This window comes from Cheilinus undulatus, linkage group 22 (genome assembly GCF_018320785.1).
Source record: "Cheilinus undulatus linkage group 22, ASM1832078v1, whole genome shotgun sequence".
Lineage (NCBI taxonomy): Eukaryota > Metazoa > Chordata > Actinopteri > Labriformes > Labridae > Cheilinus > Cheilinus undulatus.
Genome location: NC_054886.1, coordinates 33,288,440 through 33,309,363, shown reverse-complemented (window position 1 = coordinate 33,309,363; position 20,924 = coordinate 33,288,440). Strand labels below are relative to the sequence as shown.

At 40.8% G+C, this 20,924-nt stretch overlaps 1 protein-coding gene across 1 annotated transcript; it reads left to right on the top strand.

Moving 5' to 3' along the window:
- The first annotated feature begins 17,989 nt into the window (after positions 1 to 17,989).
- Positions 17,990 to 19,231, top strand: LOC121504349 (myb-like protein O). Its single transcript, XM_041779059.1, has one exon. It carries the CDS (start codon positions 17,990 to 17,992, stop codon positions 18,806 to 18,808), a length of 819 nt encoding a protein of 272 aa, XP_041634993.1. The 3' UTR covers positions 18,809 to 19,231.
- Positions 19,232 to 20,924: the final 1,693 nt, after the last annotated feature.

Below are 20,924 nucleotides of genomic sequence, written 5' to 3'. Positions count from 1 at the left end.
TGTTAAAGTATTGGTGGTTGATGATTTCTGAGTTAATAAAGATAAAGAACCACGTTTTTATCAAACAAACCTAGTGGCACCATCCAAGGTGAAATAATGAAGATAAAACAGTTTTCTTCTAGGATGACTTTGCTGAAATTTAATAGATGCCCTGTCATATGGGCCAAAAAGAAAAGGCTTGGATTCAGCTTTACAAGGCTATCTGAATTTTCTCGTATGTTATGTAACATAATCTTTGCCTGATACATCCTTTAACAAAGTTAAACTTCACTGCACTATTTGTGATTGATTTCAGAGACGTCAAAGAGGATTCAAATGTACTAAAACTTTTTTTTGTACAAAACCTCAGTTCCAAAAAAGTTGGTCCATTGTGTAAAATGTTTATAAAAATAAAACAATGATTGTTCAATCTCATGAATCCATAGCTTATTCTCAATATAACAGAAAAACATATCAAATGATAGAATTGAGACATTCTACCATTTCAGGAAAAACATTGGCTCATTTTAGATGGCAGCAGCACATCTCAGAAAGCAGGGACAGGGCCATGTTTATCATTGTGTTGCATCCCCTCTTCATGCAGTCATCTTACTGGCCTGTTTTCACTTGACTTTGATAGTTGGTATGCTCTTCTAGATGTTTTTTCATCAGTACCACTTACTTTTCCAGTCTTTTTTTCATCAGCCCAACTTTTCTTAGATATGTTTCTGCAATCAAATTCAACATGATCTACTACACTGTTCAAAAAAATAAAGGTAAAACTTAAATAACATGTCCCTGATTTCAATGAGTAAAATATTCCAGTTGAAAATCTTAATTCTTTACATAGTGGAATGCGTTGAGAACAAGATAACATAAGAATGGTCAATGGAAACCAAAATCATTAACCCATGGAGGACTGGATTCAGAATCATACTCAGAATAAAAGTGGAAAAATCAAATCACGGGCCGATCCAACTTCTGTGGAATTCATCAAGACAACTCAAAATGAGGCTCAGTAGAGTGTATGACCTCCATGTGCCTGTATGCACTCAGTACAATGTCATGGCATGCTGATGAGATGATAGATGGTCTCCTGAGGGATCTTCTCCCAGACCTAGATCAGGGCATCAGTCAGCTCCTGGACAGTCTGTGGTGCGATGTGGCGGCGGTGGATGGAACAAGACACGATGTCCAAGAGGTGCCCGATTGGATTCAGGTCTGGGGAACAGGCAGGAAAGTCCATAGCAGCAATGCTTTCATCATGCAGGAGCTGCTGACACACTCCAGCCACATGAGGCCGAGCATTGCCACGCATCAGAAGGAACCAAGGGCCCACTGCATCAGCATATGGTCTGAGGACCTCATCCCGGTACCTAACAGCGGTCAGGGTACTTCTGGCTGGCACATGGAGGTATGTGAGGCCCTCCATACCATCACTGACCCACAGACAAACTGGTCATGCTGGAGGATGTTGCAAGCAGAAGAACATTCTCCACGGCATCTCCAGACTCTCTCACGTCTGTCACGTGTGAACCTGCTCTCATCTGTGAAGAGCACAGGCACAAATGGCGAATCTGCAAATTCTGGTGTTCTCTGGCAAATGCCAGTCTGGCTGCATGGTGCTGGGCTGTGAGCACAGGCCCCACTTGTAGACGTCAGGCCCTCATACCACCCTCATGGGGTCTATGGCTAACCTTTCAAAGCAGATGGATACGCCCGTTTCCTTGTTTTTCACGGGCGAATCCATCTTTTTAAGCACCTGTCTAAACCGTTTGGGCCCGGTTAGCCAGCGACAGGACCAATCAGCTACAAGGGGCAGTACTTTCGGCAGTGTCGTTACGCAAACGTGTTGATTGGTCTGTTTGGCCCGTGGAGATGTGACAGACAGAACGTTCATCCAATCACGCTCCGAGTTTTTTTCAAAGCCTCTGCCTTTTCTCAAACATTTCCTATTGAACCTTCCCAGATGGATGTGTGAAACACATCCATCTGGTGTGTCAGGTTAGTCTATGGCAGTGCTTCTCCTATTCCTCCTTGCACAAAAGAGCAGATAGCCATCCTGCCACTGGGTTGTTGTCCTCCTACAGCCCCCTCCATGTCTTCTAATGTACTGGCCTGGTTCCTGGTAGCTCCTCGATCTCTTGACAGTGTGCTGGGAGAAGCAGCAAACCTTCTTGCCACCACGCTTGGGTGTGCTATCCAAGCAATATCGGTGAGTTGCAGATACTGCCTCACGCTTCCATTAGTGGTGAGGGCACTGGATGCAAAAGTAACCAAAAATCTGCCAGAAAGAATGAAGAGAGGGAGATGGTCTGTGGCTTCAACCTGCAAAACCATTCATTCAGGGCTTGTCTTGCTAATTGCCTCTCCTTTCCACCTGTTGTCTGTCCCATTTGGACATCAGCAGGTGAAACTGATTCACAATCAGTGCTGCTTCCTAACTGGACAGGCTGATACCCTGGAAGTGTGATTGACTTGGAGTTACATTGTGATGATTATGAGTTTCCTTTATTTTTTGGGCAGTGTATTTTTCATTGACTGGTAAAACGTCTCAATGTCAACATCTGATGAATAAAATATGGGTTTGTGAGATTGACTTATTATTGCTTTCTGTTTTAAATTGGATTTTTCACAACACTCAAACTCTACCAGACTATCAACCTTGTACACACTGGTGCTATGAGAGAAAAGAAATTAACACACAGGCCATTTTTATGACACTGCAAAGGAAAAAGGAATTGGGTCATAAGAATCCTGATAAAAGACTGTTAATCAGTGGTAGACAAGTGATACTACTGTAGGATAACCACACCTCATCTCATAAAAAATATCACAATCAAGGTGCTTTAATCTGGGGAACCAGGTCAGTAGGTCTCAAAGCTACTCAGAGACAAGGAACTAAAATGCAAGGAGACGGTATGTTCTGTTTTTTTACATTGATTTAAATTGGTTGTTCAATTGAATTTAACAAAACTAGGATGGTTTAAAGTTCTCTAGAAAGGACTAAAACTAATCTAAATGTTGTTTTGATCATTCTTGGCTGTTCAACACTAACCTTCTTTAATGTACTCTTCTAATCTTTACAGAAACACAGAATCATTTCCCAGATTTTATTCTGTTTCTTAAGCTGAGACCATAGCTTTAATTTCATATTCTCACTTCTTCATAGCTGTTGTTCCTTCATCAGGTCAGAGTGCCTCTGAGATCCCTGCTGTTTTTGGCCTCCGTGTTCCCAGGTCTTGGTCTAAGAGATTGGCCTTGATGGCTGTCGTCGGTGTTTCTGCATATGACTTGTAGTCATGTAAGTCATAGTTTGTTATTATTGTTATTATTATTATCATTATTGTTGTTGTTATTATTATATGTATTATTATTAGTAGTAGAATAGTGCAAGTTGAGCAGCTACATGTAGTTTACATGTCATGAATGCCTCATAGCAGTGGTTTTCAAAGTGTGAGGTGGGCCTCCCCTGGGGGGGCGCCACAGAGCTTCAGGGGAGGCACAAAACCAAAAACCAGAAAAAGGTGATTTTCTTTGCTAACCTCTGCTGTGGATGGAGCAAAATGGATAAACTTATAGTTACTATAGGAACTATGCTATAGAGCAGTGTTACTCAACCAACGAGCCAAATAAAAAAATAAAAAATAAAAAAACCTTTGCAAGAGCCACAATCTAAGAGGTAAAACATGGCAAATAAAGTAGCAATAGAAAAGAAGCAAGTAGCAATAAAAATAGGTTGAAGGTTGCAAAATGGTCAAAAAGCATCAAAAAATGGGTGAAAATGGGGAGGAAAAAGTGGAAAAATGGTCAGAAAGTAGCAGAAATTGTTGAGAAGTGACAAAAAAGTGAGTGGAAAGTGACTTAAAAGGGCAAAAAAGTCAAGAAAAATAGGATAAAAGTGGCAAAAATTGGGGAAAAAGAAAACAAGTGGTATTAAATAGCAATGGGCAGCTTAAATGGATGAAATGTGGCAAAAATTGTATAAAAAAAGGGGGGGGGGGCAAAAATTGGAGAAAAGTGACAAAAGAAGTAGCAACAATGAGCAAAAAAATGGGAAAAAATTGATATTTAATTATGAAAGGTAGCTTAAATAGGCAAAAAGGTGGAAAAGAGCAAAAAATGGGATAAAAACGGAAAAAATGGGGAAAAACAGGCAAAAAGAAGCTGTTGGTGGTGGGAGGAAGCCGGAGTACCCAGAGAGAACCCACACGTGCACGGGGAGAACATGCAAACTCCACACAGAAAGGCCCTGTTCGGGAAGCGAACTAGCAACCTTCTTGCTGTGAGGCAACAGCGCTAACCACTGCGCCACCGTGCTGTCCACATTTACAAACCAGAATATTCAAAATATATTAATGTTAAAAATGTTTAAAGATCATACATAAATGTTTGAAATGTTGTTTATTTATTTTTTCAATTTATTTTGTGGATGGGGGTCCACTGAATGGATCAGTTCTCCTTAGGGGAGGTTCACTCTTTCACACTTTGAAAACTGCTGCCTTTTTGTGTTAGATTGCAGTGACGGTAGAAATGGCCCTCAAGTATACCTGGTTAATGATGCTGTTTCATAAGAGTTTTATTGACACGTCTTCCTTGTTCATGTCTTCTCTTAAAGATTTCAGAAGAAGAAGACCACGTCCAGATGACCGTGATGACCTGGTCTCTCTACTGACAGAGGTGAAGACTGAACTGGAGGCACAGAGGGACCAACTCAGAACAAAACTTCAGGAGCTGGAGGCAGACAGAGAGGAGAACAAGAGGAAGCTTCAGTCAGTCGAGAGAGAGAGATAACAGAGAGAGAGCAAAAAAAGCAGGATAAGGACTGTGATGGCCTGGTCATTTTACTGAAGGAAGTGAAGACTGAGCTGGAGGCACAGAGAGATCAACTCAAAGCAATTCTTCAGCAGCTGCAGGCAGACAGAGAGGAGAACAAGAGGAAGCTTCAGTCAGCAGAGAGAGAGATAACAGAGAGAGAGCAGATGTTTGACAATCCAGAGGAACTGTTGAGAGAAAAGGAAAAACTATTACAGGATCAGTGGAACCTGGACCAGATGAAATTCAATTATGAAAGAGAGATGCTGAACAAAGACAACGTGCTGGAGCCCTTAGAAATGAAGTCGCTTGAATAATGAATGCTGAGTATGGTGTCCATTTTCATGAGGCAGAGAAAAATGTGGACTGTGTGGTGGACAACAGAAGTTTTATTCAGAGCAGATAATCTTGAAGATAACATGTAACATAACAAAGTATCTGATTTGACCTTTTTTGTATGTTTTTTCTGTTATTCATGTTTGCTCTATTCAATCGTTGTACTCTAACATATTTCAAAAAACCCATTAACCCCTGACATTAAAAAGGTTTGAAGACTGTTTTCTTACCCCATTTTTTGATTCCATTTTAAAACATGAATCACTGCTGACTTAAACTTAGCCTTCATATTTATTTATCAGAAGCTATTTTCATTGAAAATAGTGTATCTTTTGATGTTCAGACCCTTTGAAAAGAAAAAAAATCTGAAACATGCTCTAAGAGGGAAGAAGAGCTCAGGACCCATCCTGTCTGAGGATGTAACAGAGCAGGATATAACAGGGAACACAAGGGTTGTCTGTTTTACCACTTAATACTTTTGCAATGCAGGTTTCTAAGACTTCTTCTGAGATTATATTCCAGTTTGACTAAAGACACTAATACAAACATTCTTCCCCACATATACACACTCTGCACTATGATCTAATCACCAACATACCTGCACATCCTTATAGCTCCTCTGTTCTACCTTTGTGGCTGAGCCTGGTTCTTTTCTTACCCTCTGACACAGACTCTAAACCTGTTCCTTTGAGGACAGAGTTAATCTGTAAAGCAAAAAGTAAAAGCTGCTTCACCGAGCTCAGGCTGTGCATATATATATGCACAGCCTGAGCTCGGTGAAGCAGTTTCTATATATATATATATATATATATATATAGAGAGAGAGAGAGAGAGAGAGAGAGAGAGAGAGAGAGAGAGAGTTTCTAGTTTATTTATTATCATTTCATCGTGCCATACACCAGTAAAGGTGCCCAGCCCTCACGGGCTTACAAGACACTGAAATACAAAACAAAAAAGAGCAATCAAGCAAAGATGAGAGCAACTTATCACAGTACATATCAGACAGGAACAAATCAAATGTTAACAAAATGTTGCTCATTAGCAATTACACCTTACACTTGTTATTAGACAGCAGCTTTAGTCAAATATAAAGTTTCCTCTTACGCTGTTGAAAAGCATTCAGCACACATTGTGCAAGTTGAAACACTTTGTGTGTAAACAAAAATTTGAGTCTTTCTTCATCAGACATAGAAAACAAATCAGGACACTCTGCAGACATTTTACAGAAAAGCTGACATCTTAGATTGTGATACAGAGGACAATAGAATAAAAAGTGCATTTCATTTTCAACTTCACCCAAATCAGACAACACACACGTTCGCTTCTCCTCAGGTACAGCATGGAAGCGACCTGTTTCCAGAACAAGAGGAAGGATGTCACATCTGAGCTGAGCACAGACAGATCTCTGAGCCCTAGTAGGTTTAGAATAACATATCTATATATATATATATATATATATATATACACACACACAGTATATACTCATGGTGGTGGTGATTGAGGTTCTTCTTTGGTCACAACACAGCTTCGGTTCGTTGTTCATCCTAGTAAGTTGTTTTCGTTTTTTTGTTTGCTGGTAAAGAGTGGAAAGAATTCTGGGTGACCCTTCTGGAACCCACTCCTCCAAAATAATCCCCTTAATGTCAGAGAAATCAACCCACATGGTCTTGGATTTGGGTGATCTTTGTGGTTCTTTCTTCATCCTTGGTGATGATGGAGTTTTCCAAAGCATTGACCACCATTTTGTCTCAGGATTGATGGGTAGATCCAAGTTTCATCACATGTAATCACTTCTTCTAAGAAATATGGGTTTCCTTTAGTTTGTTGCAAAAGTCTCCGTTTTTTTCCCATTTTGATCAGGAGTCAGAATTATTGGGACAACTTTGGCACACTTTTGTCATGTTCAGAGTTAAGTGAATGTGTTGCTCAATTTTAAAGCAAACATTTTCTGACACTTAGAAAAACCACGTAAATCAGTAGCTAGCAGTGAACTAAAGATGCCACTGACTGGAAACTTAACAGCAGTTTTGCATGAACATCCAACCTTTAGTATACAGGTGCATCACAATTTATTAAAAAAACAAACCTTAGCATTTAATACACTGCAAATAAAAAGAGTCTTTAATTAATTAATAATTGCTGTGACAGATAAATTAGTTCTTATCAACTGTTATCACATGTGCTAAATACACAGTAGACCAGTTTGTGCTATTTGTTTCTGATTTCTTTTCATGGATTTCCCACATCCGGAAGGCTTTAATCATGAGCAGAATAAAGATAGTCTACTAGTCTAGTTTAAGCTTCTCTTTATCAGCTCTCAGTCTTTTGACACTGCTATGGCTTTCTGCCCTTTGTCCACTGAGATTTATTTTAGCTATGTTTTATAGGGATTTACCAACATCAGATACTGTTTCAGTGGCAAGAACATTATTTAGATTGTTGCCGGGCAACCAAAACAGTTGGCAGCGAGAAAGATGCACTCTTGAGTTAAATCTTGGACCTGTAGTTTTTTTTCACAATTAAGTTGACAACACTTGTTGAAATCTATGAAAACAATGAAGATGGGTGGTCCAGGACACCTCTGAGAGAAAGAACGGGAAATTTCCATCATGAAAAAACCCCAAAAAGGTGAAAAAGAAGACCTCAGTCTCAACTACCACTCCTGCCTAGCTTGAATGATAACAACAACTGCCAGTAACTGCCGTGGAACACTGCCTGATCAACAAGAGACTACTAAATGCTACCTATTGATATCGCCTGGGGCGGCATGTACCAACGCGGCGGCTTGGCACTCCATCACTAGCAGCAAAACAAAGCCCTACACTTACAGAGACTGAAAGGAGGAGGACGCGGAGCAGAATTGTGCGAGAAGGCAGAAGCAGGGCAAACAAACCGGGCTGCAGGCTAGGCTAAGATCTGCCCCACACAAACCTGCCCTACCGAGCATCTTTCTCCCGGTTGCCTGCTCCCTCGCCAGCAAGGATGGATGACGTGGGGCTACGGATTTCCAACCACCGCTTGGACGACTGTGTTTGCTGCTACAGAGGAGACTGCCAAACCAGGCTGTGAAGGACGCCGTCAGGCTGAAGATAGAGGCCTTTCGGGCCTGGCTTGCCAAGGGTTCTCTGGAAGCAGCTGACAGGTACGGTGTGGCTCAGAGAGGGCTGCTGCTTTAGCAGTTGCAGATGCAAAAAAATTTGAGTGGTAGGAGTTTGGGGGGGGGGTGTGGAGAAGGACTTTCGGTCGGCCCCAAAGTTGTTTTGGCATATCATCTGACGACTCAGGAAGGGAAAGCAGGGCTCTTCTCAGGTTGTTATCGGCAGGAGTGGGGAACTGCTGACCTGGACTGGGGATGTTGTTGGGCGGTGGAAGAAACACTTTGAGGAATTCCTTTATCTGGCCAACGCATCAAAAAGCTCCCCAGTGGCAAGGCGGCAGGCGTGGATGAGATTTGCCCTGAGATGCTGAAGGCTTTGGATGTTGTTGGGCAGTCCTGGTTGGCACGCCTTTTCAATGTCGTGTGGAGGTCTGGGACAGTGCCTGTAGAGTAGCAGACCAAGGTGATGGTCCCCATTTTCAAAAAGGGAAACCAGAGGTTGTGGCCGAATTATTTGGGTATCACATTCCTCAGCCTCCCTGTAAAAGTTTACTCTAAGGTGCTGGAAAGGAGGCCCCGGACGAATGTAAACCTTGGATCCAGGGGGAATAATGCAGATTCCGGCCTGGTCGTGAGACAGTGGAGCAGCTTTTTACTTTTGTAGGACTTCTTAAGGGAGCATGGAAGTTTGCTCATCCAGTCTTTTGAAGACTTTGAGAGGGCCTATGATTGGGCCCATGTGAGGTCATGTAGGGAGTACCACAGGAATATGGGGGTCCCTGGGCCACTGAGGCAGGCCATTATAGGTCCCTGTATGACCACAGTTAGAGCTGTGTCCTATCCTTAGCACAAAGTCGAACACATTTCTGGTGCATGTTGCCCCTTGTGTCTGATTCTATGTGTGATTTTCATAGACAGGATCACCTGGGGAGGAGGGTTTCCAGTTTGTGGATCTAAGGATTCCATCCCTGCTTTTTTTTAAATGATGTGGTTCTGTTGGCTTTCTTGGTTGGGGACCTCCAGCAGGCATTGGGACAGTTTGCGGCTAAGTGTGAAGCGGTCGGGATGAGAGTCAGCACCCCAAATCTGAGACCATAGTTCTCTGCTGGAAAATGGTGGATTGCTCCCTCTGGATGGGGAGTGAGTCCTTGTCCCAAATGAAGGAGTTCAAGTACCTTGGGGGTCTTTTTCACAAGTGAGGGTGAAAGAGAGCATGAGATTGACAGGCGGATTGGCGTAACATCTGCAGTACTGCAGGTGTTGTGCCAGTCCGTTGTGGTGAAGAGTGAGCTGAACCGAGAGGCAAAGCTCTCAATTTACCAGTCAATCTACCTCCCAACCCTCACCTATGGTCATGAACTCTGAAAGAATGAGATTGCGGCTACAAGTGGCCAAAATGAGTTTCCTCCTGGGCTCAGCCTTAGGATAGGGTGAGGAGTTCAGACATCTAGAGGGAGCTAGGAGTAGAGCTTCCTTCACATTGAAAGGAGCCAGTTGGGGTGGTTCTGACAGCATCTGACTAGGATGCCTCCTGGTTGCCTCCCCATGGAGGTAGTCTGGGCATGTCCAGCTGGGAGGAGACCTCTGGGAAGACCCAGAATGTGTTGGAGGGATTACATATCCTGTCTGGTCTGGGAAGGCCTCAGGATCCCCCCGGCAGGAGTGGGAAAGTGTCGCTAGGGAAAGGGATGTCTGGGTGGACTTGTGTAGCCAGCTACCTCTGGGAGCCGGCTCTGGATGAGCATATTCCTATCATCTGTCCATCCATCCATGGATGGATAGATGATAGGAATATGAAATAAAATACAAACGACACTAAAAGTATGAATGCAAGGCATGATGATAAAACCATGTGGTTCAGTCACATTGATTGTTCTACTGGTGCATCTCAAGTTACTGGAATATCATCAAAAAGTTGTTTTATTTTAGTAATTCAATTCAAAAAGATAAACACAAATATTCATTGCACACAGAATTATATATTTATGTGTTTATTTCTTTTAATTCTGATGATCATTGCTTACAGCTCATGAAAACCCAAAATTCAGTGTCTCAGAAAATTAGAATATTGTGAAAAAGTTCAATATTGTAAAGTCATGGTGTCACACTCGAATCAGTTAACTAACTTCTAACACCTGCAAATGGTCTCTCAGTCTGGGTCAGTAGCTACACAATCATGGGGAAGACTGCAGACTGGACAGATGTCCAGAAGACAGTCATTGACACCCTCCACAAGGAGGCTAAGCCACAAAAGGTCATTGCTAAAGAAGCTGCTTGTTCAAGCAGATTCATAGAAAGTTGAGTGGATGGAAAAAGTGTGGTAGGAAAAGGTGCACCAGCATAAGGGAGAACCGCAGCCTTGATTGTCAAGCAAAATCTATTCAAGATTTTGGGAGAGCTTCACAAGGAACCAGGAAGATTTCCTGGAGGGCCGTACTGTTTTTGGGGGTCAGAACGGCTGCTGCACAGTTGAATTAAACTGGCTGTACTCACAAGAAATAGACATGGACAGAAGTGCTTATTGTTCTGGTTGCATTTCCAGTTGCAGAAACACTTCCATTACATTGATTCTGTGCGTACCTTGTCAGTGGTTAATCCCTCTGACCCTAGACAGTCAGGGTGATAATTGAGAGAGGAAGATGAACAATAACTGTAATGAAGTTGGCAAAACGTTACACTGAAAATGTAGATCTCAAGAAGCTTACACTGCCGAATATGCAAAAACATTTTGTTATAACAAGCTCACATATCGATATAAATGCACCAGGTGGACATGGCCCGGGTAAGCTAGCAGTACCAGATATGTAACACAGAACATGACATAAACTGTATTTAACACATGATATATTTGTAACGATACACAGATACAGTACTGTGCAGAAGTTTTAGGCATGTAGAGCTCTAACGGTTCTTCACAGGTCCTGATCCACAACCCCAGGCTGAGGAGAGGAGAGAGGGCGACACATGTACGTGTGTCGCTCAGCAGCCAAGGTCTAGCTTAACAGCATTTCTTTAGTCCGAGTCTTTGCACCCCTGGAAATACGGCCAGCAACCACCAACAGTTCTCAGGTGCTTAGAACATTCACACGACAACCAGGGGGTTGTGGCAACCCTCCTACCCGCCCTAACAGTACCCCAGGCTATGTTTAAGCGCCACATCTACCCATAACTCCGCTCTAAAGCTGTGGTTTTTGGTTTGTTTTCATCAGATTATTTTCCCATGCCCTTGGTAATGTACAAAGACATTCAGAGCATGACCTGGGTTGTGTCAATCCTCCTTCCCACCCAATGGGGCCCCCAGGTGGGCGTACTCGCCGTTACACGCCTTACTTCAGCCTCAAATTTCGGCCCAAACATGCCTAAAACTTCTGCACAGTACTGTATGTATTTAAATATACAACACAAATAAGCTCTTTGCAAGTAGCAGCTGTGTTGCAACAATTAAAAGTGGGACCTCATCTCTGCAGCTGCTGCAGCCTCTGTTAAATAAATCCTGCTCTTTTTGCAGATCCTGCCACAGCTTCAGAAGATTCCAACAAAGAGGACAACACTGCCATAATCCTGATTCTATACAATAACTTCTGCTCCTGATACATCCTAAGCACCTGTTTCTGTGTCTGTACTGTGGGTCCAATCTATTCATTACAACACCCTCACCTCCAGAAAAATGCACTTAAACTTTCCTTACACCCCTCAACCAGTTTGCTGCTGACTGAGTGAAGAGCCATCACCACCAAAATAGACAGGTAGGAGTCAGTCAGTGTTATTTTTAAAAAGAATACGATTTTGTCCTGTTCTAAATCAAAAGAAAAATCCCAGGAAAAAAAAAAACCTCTCTAATGCTTCAGAGATGTATATTTAAAACTAAGTTGAGTTTAAAATGGTTGGAATATTTACATATTGAGAGTTTTTTTTTAATTATTTTTTATGAAAGACTTTTAAAACAACTGAAGACTTGTGCAACAGTAACATCTGTCCTTAAAATAAATGATTAACATGTTAGATCACAATAATGAAAGAGTCAAAATTATACAATTCTGCTTTTGGTTGTTTTTATAGTAGAAATAAGCTTTCATTGTTTTTCGGAAATCATCCTTACACTTCTTAAACTTGTTTTTTGCATCAGTAAAAGTGCCAGACCTCAGTATAGAGCTCAGTGTCATTGTTGTTGTCAGTAACACACAAAGCCCTGGCTAGCCGTTGTCCTACACTGTGAACATTATAAAACATCATAAATCTTTGGTGAAATGTTGGATCTGAAGGGGGCTGGTCAGAGTCATGAAACTCCAGGGTTGATAAAGAGTCCTGCTCTGACCCTGCTGTATTCAGACAGTGAAGGCAGAGCAGCTGTTGTACATGCAGCTTTATTTCACTATATTTGTGACCAATATTATGAATGTGATTTCCCTCACATGAAACAGTTCTGTCAGAGATTCAAGTTGGAGAGAGGAGCTTAAGTCTGTTTTTATATTCAAGAGTTTAAATCCAACTGATCATTCACACAGAAACGACAAAGACATGTTTCTGTGTTAACATCAGCACAGACTGTTGTTCAGCACAGTAGTAGAAGGTTTGCATAGAAAGTTTAATAGACACACCTTATTTTATGGTTTATAGTCGTGTGCAAAGTTCACATCATTTCATTCATTCTGAACTTTGTGCTGAACGCTGAGAGACAAGGAGACTACAATAAAAGGTATGTTAGACGATCTAATTCTAATTATTTATTGTTAAACATTTTCTGTTAGGCTATTTAAGAACATTTAGCATTGTTAGATTAATTTAAAGACAGAAAAGTTTGTCAGCAGGTCTTCACTTACATCCCTGTTAACACTGCCTCATAGACTTAAGCTTACAGTTTGGACAAACGTGGTTTTGAGGATGGCATTTTAGAGCACAATAACCTTTATGTTGGGAAGAATCTTTTTTGAAAGAAACCGGAAAAACACTTTCATCTTAGCATGGGCTCATAAATAGTGACTTCTCTCCACTGACCTCCTTAACGTCCTTTAAAAACTGCTTTTCCTTGTTCCAGCTCTTCATCATGTCAGTTCGAAACTTAAAAAGTTAAAAATATGTACAACTAAAACAAGAATATATTACAAATTTGTAAGGATATTAGAGATCCAACAAGAAGGTAAAATGGAAAAGAAAAACATGTTAATGCTGACTGAATGGCTCGTGGCTTGAGTCCTAACTTAAGTGGGACTCTAGTCCAACAGGGACAGGTATGCTTCAAAATAGTCAGCATATTTGTTTTGCAGTATTTCTACTATCAACAGGAGGAAAATTTCAAACGTCAATATATTTCTGACTGAAACTTCAGAGCCATAAAAACCACAATTAAGATTGTTTTTATGTGTCTAGTGCCTGAGGATGGCTCACCTCATGGAAGCGTTCTTACACGTTGCTGTTGTCCTTCTCATAGCGCCCTCTTGTGGAGGTAAGTCAAACCCATCATAATGCTCATGTTACCCTGACTTCTGTTTTCCTTTCTTTTAAACTAAACTCACATATGAACATCTGCATAGAGACCCAGAGTTTGTCTCTGTTGGTTTAGCTTTCAGAACAACTGTTGACCAGTGTGCTTCTTTGTTTTTCATATATGATGAGTATAAACACATTTTGCACCTTGCTGGTAGTTTTTATGTTTTTCCAGGGTCCAAATCAATAATTCAGTAACTTGTAATTAAGTCAAAATATACATATAAACTGGTAAACTGGTAAAAATAAATAGTTTTACCAGAAAAAAAAAAAGAGGGAATCTGGTGGCTAAAGGATATTTTTGATATGGCAGCTCCTGGTTACAAGACATGCCATGATTTAAATAACATTTCTTAAATTCTTTTTTTTTTTTTTTTTTTTTTACGAGTTATTTTTTGGGATTTTTAGTGCCTTTATTTTTGACAGAGGAGGACAGTGGATAGTCAGAAATGGGACGAGAGTGGAGAGAAACATGCGGCAAAGAACAACTGGCCAGATTCGAGCCACCCGTGCACATTGGTCACGCCTTAGACCGCTAGGCCATCTGTGCGCCCACATTTCAAAAACCCCTAAATAAATTCAGTCACTTTTAGTCTTTGAGAACTTGGCAAAGTAAATTAGATGTTGCACACAAAGCATTCATAGGGATTTTATTATAGTGATACTTTAGGATGGTTCAAGTGACTCATTTTACCTGTGTTTTAGTTTGTCTTACATGCTGTCCTCTGGATGTTGGTGTCTTTGTTACAGGTCAGAAAACAGATAAATCTCCCCATCAGTCAGTCACAGTAATGTTGGGTAAAGATGTGGTTCTGCCCTGTCAGCTGGATCCTCCTGTGGATGCTGTTTCCATGATTATTGAGTGGGGGAGGCTGGACCTGGAACCCAGATTTGTCCTTGTTTGGCACGATGGCAAGGAAATTCTGGATGACCAAAACGAGGCGTACAAAGACAGAGCATCTTTGTCTGTGGACAAACTGAAGCGTGGAGACCTCCAACTGACTCTGACTAAAGTCAAGATCTCTGATAACGGGACCTACAGATGCTACATTCCAAAGATGAAAGAAACATTTGTTGATCTGATCGTTGGTAAGTAAAAAAAAATCAAATTTACCTCATATATGGAGTTGAAGGGTCTGCAAAAAAGGGCTCTGTCAGAGCTAAAGCCTTAATTTCGATTAAATACAAAGAAAGCTTGTCAGTATACATTAGTATTTAGCATACCAAAAGTTCAGCAGTTTTTAATAAAAAAAGACAGTAGGATAATTTCTTGGCCTTCAGTCATATTTATTGGTTAAATTTGACCCTTTTGCATAAAACTGATTGACTATAAGAAAAAACCCTGAGAATTAAAAGAGTGAGCTTCAGCCGCTACAAATAAGAAGTCCACTACCAACTGATAAAAATGAGTCGCCTACTGCAGTTCTGTGAATAGGATGTGCCACAGACCTTAAAAACCTCATCAGTTCACCAATGGCAAATCAATGGATAAATTAAACTGTGTCATAACATTTACTAGATCTCTAAACCCCTCAGTGAAAAGTAGAACTGGCTAGCATGCTAGTAGGCTGACTGTACTGTGCCTAGGTTTTAGGCATGTAGGCTGCTAAGGGTTCACTGCTAGGTCATGACCTGGGGTTGTAGGGGCAGAGTTAAGTCTTCCAAATGTTGACACACATTTGTGTTGCTCAGCAGTCAAGGTCAAGGTCAAGCATGATGGCATCTCTTTCCATCTCTAATGATATGCCTGGAGACTGCTGGTGGTTTTAGGGGATCTTACAACATCCACAGCTCAACTAGATGCTCATGGCAGCCCCACTACCTGTCAGTACCCTTGGCCAGTGGTTCTCAACTGACTTAGTCCAAGGGCCCACCACCACCTTCTTAACAACAAATCACAACCCAAATTTCTTACATTTATAATCATAACCAAGTGGTTTTTGATAAGGACCAACAGTACTGGATTTTTGCTGAAACTGATACTGATTCTTAACCAGAGTTCGGACCTGACACTTTAGCCCTTAAAACACTTTTAAGTTGAAGGAAAGAGGATGGTCAAAGAAAAAGACTTTAGCTGACTTGGGTCTGCTGCACCTGCCCAAAACTCCACAAACATATTCAAGTAGCTGATACTTGCAGTCAGGATAGGCCGATATTAGCTGATAGCTGATATATCAGTGATAAATACTGGCAGAAATTTTCATAGCTGCAGATATTGATGACTACATTTAAAGTTCACATCAGCCGATGCTGATATCATACTGATTATTTCATCTAGTTTTGTAAAATGAGGCAGTTTGGAAATAGAAATAAAGATATGATGGAACAAAGAGATGGAGACATATCCTTCAAAATAAAAGCACCGAATGGACGTTTTGCCACAATTCTTTTTATAGGCACATATTCCTGACCCACTTTTGGGTCCTGACCCACCAGTTGTGAACCAAGGCCCTAGGTCAGGCTTACTCACCACATCTACCCTTTAGTCTCTCCTTAGTGGACTTGTGTAGACTTTATCTTTTTTAACATATTATTGTCCCATATCCCTGGTAATAATGCAAGGACATCCAGAGCATGACCTGCGTTGTGCCAATCTTCCTTTCCCTTGATGGTGACCTCAGGCAGGCTTACACGCCATTTAACGTCCTACATCAGTACCAATCTCTGACTGAAACACGCCTGAAACACCTGCACAGGACTGTATGTTATATGATAAACAAACGTTACATTCTGCACATTACATTCTGGTTGTTTTACATATTTTTCCATTAAAAGAGACCTACACTGATTTGCTTCTCTGTAACAGTGGCTGAATATGTTCAACCACCAACATTGGTCACATTTGGAATACAGATATATAATGATTTAAGTAGGGGTCAAAGTTCAGCTCAACAGAACTCCAGAACTAGAATAATAACTTTCTTGGTATCTCTCCATCCTCAGGTGCTGCCTCTCCACCTAGCGTTAGCTTAGCAGGCATGGATAAGGCCAACCATGGAGTGGTGTTGGACTGTGAGTCTAAAGGCTGGTACCCACAGCCTGAGCTGATGTGGCTGGATGCTGAGGGACATCTCCTTTCTGCTGGAGCTCCAGGATCAGTCAAAGGTCCTGATGATCTCTATACTATCAGCAGCAGAGTGACTGTGAAGAAGACAGCCAGCAACAACTTCACCTGTAAACTCCAACAGAGGAACATCAACCAGACCAGAGAGAGAAGCTTCCATGTTCCAGGTAGAAAAATAACAGGATTCAGCTTCAGAAACATTAAACACAGATATTTCTCTCAAACATAAACTCCAGTATCTGCTTTTATATCATTTTTTTCTCTTTCCAGATGATTTCTTCCTGGTTCCCCGTAGTTGTTCCTTTTCTATAGCCATCAGTGTGGTGTTTGTCCTCATAATTATTTCCATATTTGTCTTCATGGTCTGGAAACTGAGAAACAACAACAAAGGTAAGATGAAAAAAATGGCGATTAATAACAGATGAAACCTTTAAAGAGTTTTCTCATGTTAATATGAAACATACATGGACAAACACCAACACAGAAGCACATCCAACTGTTGTTCACTCATTTTTAATATTCAGTGTTTTAACACTAAAGTAGAATGAATATATCCCATGTTTAGAGTTATCTACCAGTTTACAAGGCTTCCTCATTCAGATGGGTTGAAGTTTCCTGCAGTTCACTGTGTCTCTATAAGAGAGGCTCAGTTAGGATTATGAAATCTTTGTTTGAATTATATCAAAGCGGTATTTTACCCACAGTTTTCTCCACAGGAAAGAAGAACAGAAATGAAGACAGAGAAGCACTTGGAGAGCCGCTTATGATGGAGAGCAAGAAAGTGGAGGAATTAGAAAAGAAGTTAAAACTTTCAGAGTCACAGAGGAAAGAGATAGAAGAGACACTGATGGGACTGACAAGAGAGCTGGACAAACAAAAAGAAAATCTCACCTTAAAGATGAAGGAGGCTGAGAGTCTGGTTAAGGAACATGAGAGAAAGGTTAAATCAGTGGAGGAAGAAGTTTCTGAGAAGAAGGGAGATTCAAAAGAAAAGAAAGCACAGGGGTATTTAAAACTCAGAGAGATCTGTAGGGAGGCCGGCTGGAACCATGAGAACAGAAAGAAAGAAGTTCAACATATGCAGATGATCACAGACAAACTGATGGGGATGACGATGGATGCTGTAATGAAAATTAGAGAGATGAACAACAAAGAGGAGGACTACATGACGCCATCTATGAAACAGAGAGATGAAAGCCAACCTAAACCAGAGAATGACAGTAAACCAGGGAATCAAAATACATCTGACAATCAACAAGGACCAGGGACTTAACGTGGACCTGACAATCAACAAGGACCAGGGACTCAACGTGGACCTGACAATCAACAAGGACCAGGGACTCAACGTGGACCTGACAGTCAACAAGGACCAGGGACTCAGCGTGGACCTGACAATCAACAAGGACCAGGGACTCAGCGTGGACCTGACAATCAACAAGGACCAGGGACTCAACGTGGACCTGACAATCAACAAGGACCAGGGACTCAACGTGGACCTGACAATCAACAAGGACCAGGGACTCAACGTGGACATGACAATCAACAAGGACCAGGGACTCAACGTGGACCTGACAGTCAACAAGGACCAGGGACTCAGCGTGGACCTGACAATCAACAAGGACCAGGGACTCAACGTGGACCTGACAATCAACAAGGACCAGGGACTCAACGTGGACCTGACAATCAACAAGGACCAGGGACTCAACGTGGACCTGACAATCAACAAGGACCAGGGACTCAACGTGGACCTGACAATCAACAAGGACCAGGGACTCAACGTGGACCTGACAATCAACAAGGACCAGGGACTCAACGTGGACCTGACAATCAACAAGGACCAGGGACTCAACGTGGACCTGACAATCAACAAGAAGCACAGACTCAACATGAAACAGAGAAAGAGAAAAAAAAAAGAGAAAAAAGAGAAAAAAAAGAAAAAGAAGAAAAAGAAAAAAAAGAAGAAAAAGAAAAAGAAGAAAAAGAAAAAAAAGAAAAAAAAGAAAAAGAAAAAGAAGAAAAAGAAAAAAAGTTAAGAAAACCAGATAGGTTAGATCGGTGAATATTAAGAATGTACATTATCCAACTGAATGGTGTCGATGAAATAAGAGATGCAAAACAATGTAGTGAAACATAATGAGAAAATACAGAAACAAATAGAGGAGGTAAAGTATCGGGGAAGAGATTAAATATATTGAATGAAATAAATACAAAAAACAAGACAAGTTTTTATGTGAAAGTAATATTCACAAAAAAAGGAATATTCAAGGGAAAAAAAACCATAATTTAGCATTACCTCTTCTGAATTTTAAAAGGCAATAATTATAAATATACACTTACCCAGTCCTTTTATACTATATGTTGATCCAACCATAATGACATGATCTGAATAATTTTACAAGTGAAGCATAAGAACTAAAAAAGAAAAAAAAAAAACATTGAAACACTCATTCAAAAAATAAAACAAAACAGAACATATACAGTGCTGAACAAATGTATTAGACCACCTGTCATATCTGTCTCAGAGACCATCCAGCATCATGAAGTGCTTTAATACGGACTCTTTCATTTTCACTGAGCTCTCCACGTTTTACCATTTTCAACAAGAATGAGGAATTTCAAACTGAATTCACCCAATTTTGAGCTGGAGTCAGAAATGAATCAAGCATAACATTCAACCACTAAAACTCATTTTTCTGTTCAGGAATGACAGTAAATAACTATAATTTCACATATTAATCAAGAAATATTTATGTGCTTTACTATTTTTTCAGTTTTTTTGTAAATCAGTCAATTTGAAAATTCATGGATAACAATAATAATTCTATTTTAGCATTAAAAATATCATTTGGGTTAAAGAGCTTCTACATATTGGTGTATTAACCATTGCAGAAACATCAAAAATGATTTTGGTAATTACCAACAGTGTTGAGCAAGTTACTTAAAAATAGTAAGTAGTTACAGTTACTAGTTACTGCTTGCAAAAAGTAGCTGAGTTAGTAACTGAGTTACTGCTTTGTAAAAGTAACTAGTTACTTTGAAAAGTAACTCAGGCGTTACTTTTTTCACTTCAGTCCTCATTATTGTACACATCACATTAATTTGTGTAGTTATGACAGTGTGAGAGGAAATAACTCAAATTTTATCTAACATTGTAGCCATTATCATTATGTTGGAAAGTGGTGAAATAATAGAACTCAGTAGAAATGTTTCTCAAGTTTTGACAGTTTTTAAGCATTTTTAACACTGTTTAAGAAGTCTCAAATAGATCTTGGCTACTCTACTGACAGAGTAAAGATTAAATCCCGGCTGCTCTCTGAATATCTTTTTACATGGCGGTCCTATCCCTCATCTTTTCTCTCGTTATTTTTCTGAAGACAGTGGACTACACAGCTTATAGCAGAAACGTGTCTTTAACAGCATACCTTGCTATCAGTCTGTTTAGTGCTTCCTTAGTGACACACTCTGCAGCTGGCGGTGAATTAAATCCAGTCTTGGGTTGTTTACATGGGGCGGTTCCTCCCTGCTTGCTCTGCCCAGCTAACGTGAGCTGTACCTGGGTTAGCGGTGTCTTTAGCTCTCCGGAAATTAGTTTAGCTGAAGCGTGTTGTTTAACTCAGTATTTCGTGAAGTTAAAATTGCTGTTCGTGGAGGTGGAAAGGTTTAATTCCCTGTTCTTTTTCGTCCTTTATCCTAAGGAGGTAAAAGTAATTCTGGTGTTTCCAAGACAGAGAGCTCACGCTCGAGTGCTCAGCCATGACGTGTGTGTGTGTGTGTGTGTGTGTGCTTCAGTGCCTGTGTTTGTTTGTTTCTGCGGAGGCTTTTCTCTCTCCCAGGATGCTGATGTGCTTACCGCTCTCTCACGTCGTCCGCTGAACCGGATGTTTACTAACCTTCATCAAAGAGTTGTCGGCTGTAAAAGTAACGAGTAACGTGTGATCTAAATTCCCAGTAACGGTAACTGCGTTATTCATTTTGAAAAGAAACGCGTTACACTACTAGTTACCAATAAAAGTAACGGCGTTACTGTAACGTGTTACTTAGTAACGTGTTATGCCCAACACTGATTACCAATGCTGTTAATTTAGGGCAGCTGTGGCATTAACCTTACTTTGGTTAGGGTTAGAGTGGTCTAAAACATTTGTTAAGCAC